The 3,953-nt window shown below is 39.5% G+C and overlaps 1 protein-coding gene across 2 annotated transcripts in view; it reads left to right on the plus strand.

The window, feature by feature from the left end:
* LOC138006063 (uncharacterized) overlaps positions 1-2,452 on the plus strand; it is a 3,122-nt gene extending 670 nt beyond the window's left edge. Inside the window, exons 2-6 of one of the 2 annotated variants that reach the window (XM_068852218.1) lie at positions 635-679; positions 778-828; positions 1,183-1,221; positions 1,360-1,440; positions 1,776-2,452. In XM_068852218.1, the coding sequence (XP_068708319.1) occupies positions 635-679; positions 778-828; positions 1,183-1,221; positions 1,360-1,440; positions 1,776-1,886 (327 nt within the window). In that variant the 3' untranslated portion in view covers positions 1,887-2,452. The remainder of the gene's footprint in view (positions 1-634; positions 680-777; positions 829-1,182; positions 1,222-1,359; positions 1,441-1,775) is intronic. The other variant, XM_068852219.1, reaches the window with a different exon arrangement.
* The last annotated feature ends 1,501 nt before the right edge of the window (positions 2,453-3,953 follow it).

Below are 3,953 nucleotides of genomic sequence, written 5' to 3' on the forward strand. Positions count from 1 at the left end.
GCAAAACACGTTGACATCTACATTGTTGTCGGAGATACAAAGTGTGCAATTTCTATTATTATATTATTGCTAACCAGATAAGTTGAGTTGCAGTACTTTCGAAAAAAAAATTACAACTACTGTTGGGTATTTTGGAACTCTGATACAAATCTGAAAACTATGTATTATCTTGACTGTTTCGTTGGCACTTAGCGGCGATAGCTACTACTAGTAATAACATCTATTGTATTCTGACTCGTTCTGAAAGTCGCTTATAGTATTGAAGTCGGAACGAAGATTCAAGTTTTTCATCAAATAGAGTCATGTTTTAAGACTGACGAAATTTGTTTTTTTCTATTATTTTACAAGATCTAGAGCGCGCGGAGCCAGGAGAGGTGATTCATTCATTTCCTTTAATTGGATAAAGAATTGGACTGAGCAGCGTTTGTCGGAATTTTTTTCATGACCACTAAACAAAAAGTGTGCAATAAACCATAATACTACCCTTTACTAACAACCTACCTATCTCCTTTGCTCCGGGATTTTCAGTGGGTGCTTTGTTTTTGAAGGAATGAGCTACGCCTCCCCGTAATTTAAAAGTAGGGGTGTCTGAAAGCTTGACGCTGGATGACGTAACATTTTCGTTCACTTTTAGCCTCAAAGAAGGGAAAGTACATTTGAAGCGGCAACTTCAGAGGAGGTAAATAACAAGGCTTGAAGCCGTGGTGATTTAATATTATCTTTCTGATGTACTTGACGAAAACCAAAGCTTCGAATCTCATATTTTTTCTTTAATAGACAACAACACTATGCGAATGTTTGGAGGAAACGGGGGTTGATTCGGAAGAGGTAATGCTATTTACCAGTTTTGTCATTAACCATTTTGTTCGTTGTTTGCAACTCAACCCACTCCATAATTTCCAATAATTACCTAATATGTACGTTTTTCCTGTTGCCATATAATGCAAGAATTGTATCCACGTACATCATGACGAAAGCAGGAAGATCCTAGAGAAGAAGCCCTGCCCATTTGACGATAGTCCGAACGATAAAAAACTAACCGTTGTTATGTGCAATGTGAAAAACATCATGAGGAACAATTCCTTCATATTTATTTACATTAAATTTGTGTTAGATACTTTAATGGACTTTCGTATTACCTTTCCTGAAATATATCATCCAAATCGTTGCGCTTTCTCTTAGGTGCGACAAAAAAGACGCAGGTTCCTGGAAAAATGTCAGGTACAAATTTTCCTCTGCATTTAAAATATTGTCAGGCTCAGCCCTAGCCTAATGCATCTCTATGTAGACAGTCGGTTCCTCTGTGTACTACTTCCTGCCAAAAACCTTAGTAATATATAGGTCTCGGTTTTTACGTAGAGAGAAAATGAGGGCAAACGCCAACGCACGGATCATGGTCATTGTGGTGGTGATGATGGCGAGGGCAATGACAGTGGAACTGTAAGTACCTGCCGTAAATGCTATGATAACTTAAAGAAAATTGGATAAAAAGTCGTATTGCTCTCAGTCTCTCTCCGGGGTTCCAAAATTTTCAATGAGTATTTCATGATGCTTTTCAATGGTATGAAAAGGCTCAAGCTTATGGAAATTTGGATTGTGACAGGGTAACCATGTCTAGCAGTACTGAAACAGTAAGTAATGAAACAGTCCCCTGCAATATTGCAGAGTTTCAACCGTTAGAAATTCTTTTTTTAAGGCAACACTTAGTCTCATAGCTCTTACCGAGGGCCACCCTCTCATCTTGTACCTTCCATTATTTGTGTTGTGTTTTTCAGGTAACATTACACATTCCTGAAGATGACAACTCGCCAAGATGTTCCAACGCAGAGCAAGGCTCCATCCCCACATCAAAAATTTATTATTATTTTTTTATTATATCCACATGAAAACACCTTCGTGAATAAGCTATTGACAAAACGTTAAATTGCCTCTAAACTTGAACATTCAATTATTCTCTTTGCCTGCGTAGTTGGCGGTATTGTTGGCGTGATAGGCATAAGCCTCACGGAGAATGAGGAGGAGCGCTGTGAGATACATCAAAGCTCCCCTCCCCCTTGACCGCTCATTAATTTGCCTCTTTCGCCTACAATACTACCAACTACACAGGCTATTTTTCTCTATACAAGGTACATTCATCCGGCTACTGGGCTAGTAACAAGCAAATGGAATATCATATGTAACGTGCCACCCATGGCTCGAACAAAAACTTAACTTTTGGCACTTACGTAGCATTTGAAAAAGAAATAAGACAGGGAATAACAAAACAACATTGCTGTAATTCAAGGCTTTCGTCTTAAGGGTAAAGCACCGTTTTCGCTGTCTATAGCTTGAAGAATGGATGTAATTAAATAGTCGAGCATAATAGATGAATTCACGTTTTTCTTTCCGATTAATTTGATTGATCTTTTTCTTGTTAAGTTGCAACAAAGATTGTAAAAAGATAATAATAATATTAAAAGTGAAGGTTTAAAAAAAACGAATTGCTCTTGTGAACAAGATATACAGTCCACAGCAAGCACTCGGTTCCTACAGCCCCTGTGAAGCGCAGTAACAGGCCTTTTATTAAATCTTTTAAAACTGCGCACTTTTGTAAATAGTCTGTACGAGGAAAATGCCACACAGCTGTAGCCTATACGCGTACCTCAAATCTCAGTGCTCGCACTAGGCCACTTTTGAATTGGCCGAAAACAACAAGTTACCTCTCTACTTTGCACCCTATGTACGCATACACGGAATATAAAGCGTTTTTGGTATTTGACGGCATTTGTAGCGACGCTAGTATTACAAGGGGTCATAGACGACATATATCAGGGGTTTCAATAACGTCTGAAATAGCCGTCCATGATAGCCCATTGAAGGCGGCAGTTTGAAAAGTTTATGATATAAGTTTTAGTGAAAATCAAGGTAAACTAGCCGGCGGTGAGAGGCAAAGCAGGCGGCGGTATAGGTAACCGGCTTCTATTGAAACCCCTGCATATACATTTATCAATCCGACTATGGACTCTTGCGTGAAACCACAGACAACAGAAACTATCGACAATAGTCACGCAACGCGGCTTAGAGACTCAAGTTACAAACTGCTGGAGTCTCGCATGAAAAGTGTAAGCAGTCTTACACACGGCCTTTGTAAGCAGTCTAACACACGGCGTTTGTAAGCAGTCTTACACACGGCGTTTGTAAGCGGTCTAAAACACGGCGTTTGTAAGCAGTCTTACAGACGGCCTTTATAAGCCGAGTCTTACAGACGGCGTTTGTAAGCCGTCTTACACACGGCGTTTGTAACAGGGGCACCCAACGAGAATATAGTTCAAAACCACTTAAACATAGCATTGTTAAACGTATTTTGGTGTTTAAACGGTAGATATAGGTATATTTTTACCCCCTAAATTGTTTTTATCTGTTCGGATTTCCTAGCTGAAAGTCTAGTGATCCGAAAATTATAGGGATCAAAACATACCTTTTCGAAAATTTCAGGCAGAAAAAGGGCTCCGAAAATTCTAGGTGACCTTTTTAGGGTAAAAATCCGTTAAAAATGGGCAATTATTTCATTTTTTAGATGTTCGAAAATCCTAGGACAGGCAGGCAAGCAAGAAATTTTGGAACAAATGTTCCGAAAATTCTAGATCTCAAATCGTCTTCCGAACAGATATTTTCCGAAAATTGACGTTGGGTGCCCCTTTTGTAAGCAGTCTTAAACACGGCGATTATAAGCCGTCTTACACACGGCCTTTGTAAGTCTTATGTATACAGACGGTGTTTGTAAGCAGTCTTACAAACGGCGTTTGTAAGTCGTCTTACACACGGCGTTTGTAAGCCGTCTTACACACGGCGTTTGTAAGCAGTCTTACCGTGACACGGCATTTGTATTAACAGTCTTAGGAACAGCCAGCTGTGGTAAGCCGTGGGGTTACAGTAGAGTACTGAAATTCGGTAGTTATAACTAAGCAGCGTTA

This window comes from Montipora foliosa, chromosome 6 (genome assembly GCF_036669935.1).
Source record: "Montipora foliosa isolate CH-2021 chromosome 6, ASM3666993v2, whole genome shotgun sequence".
Taxonomy (NCBI): Eukaryota; Metazoa; Cnidaria; class Anthozoa; order Scleractinia; family Acroporidae; genus Montipora; species Montipora foliosa.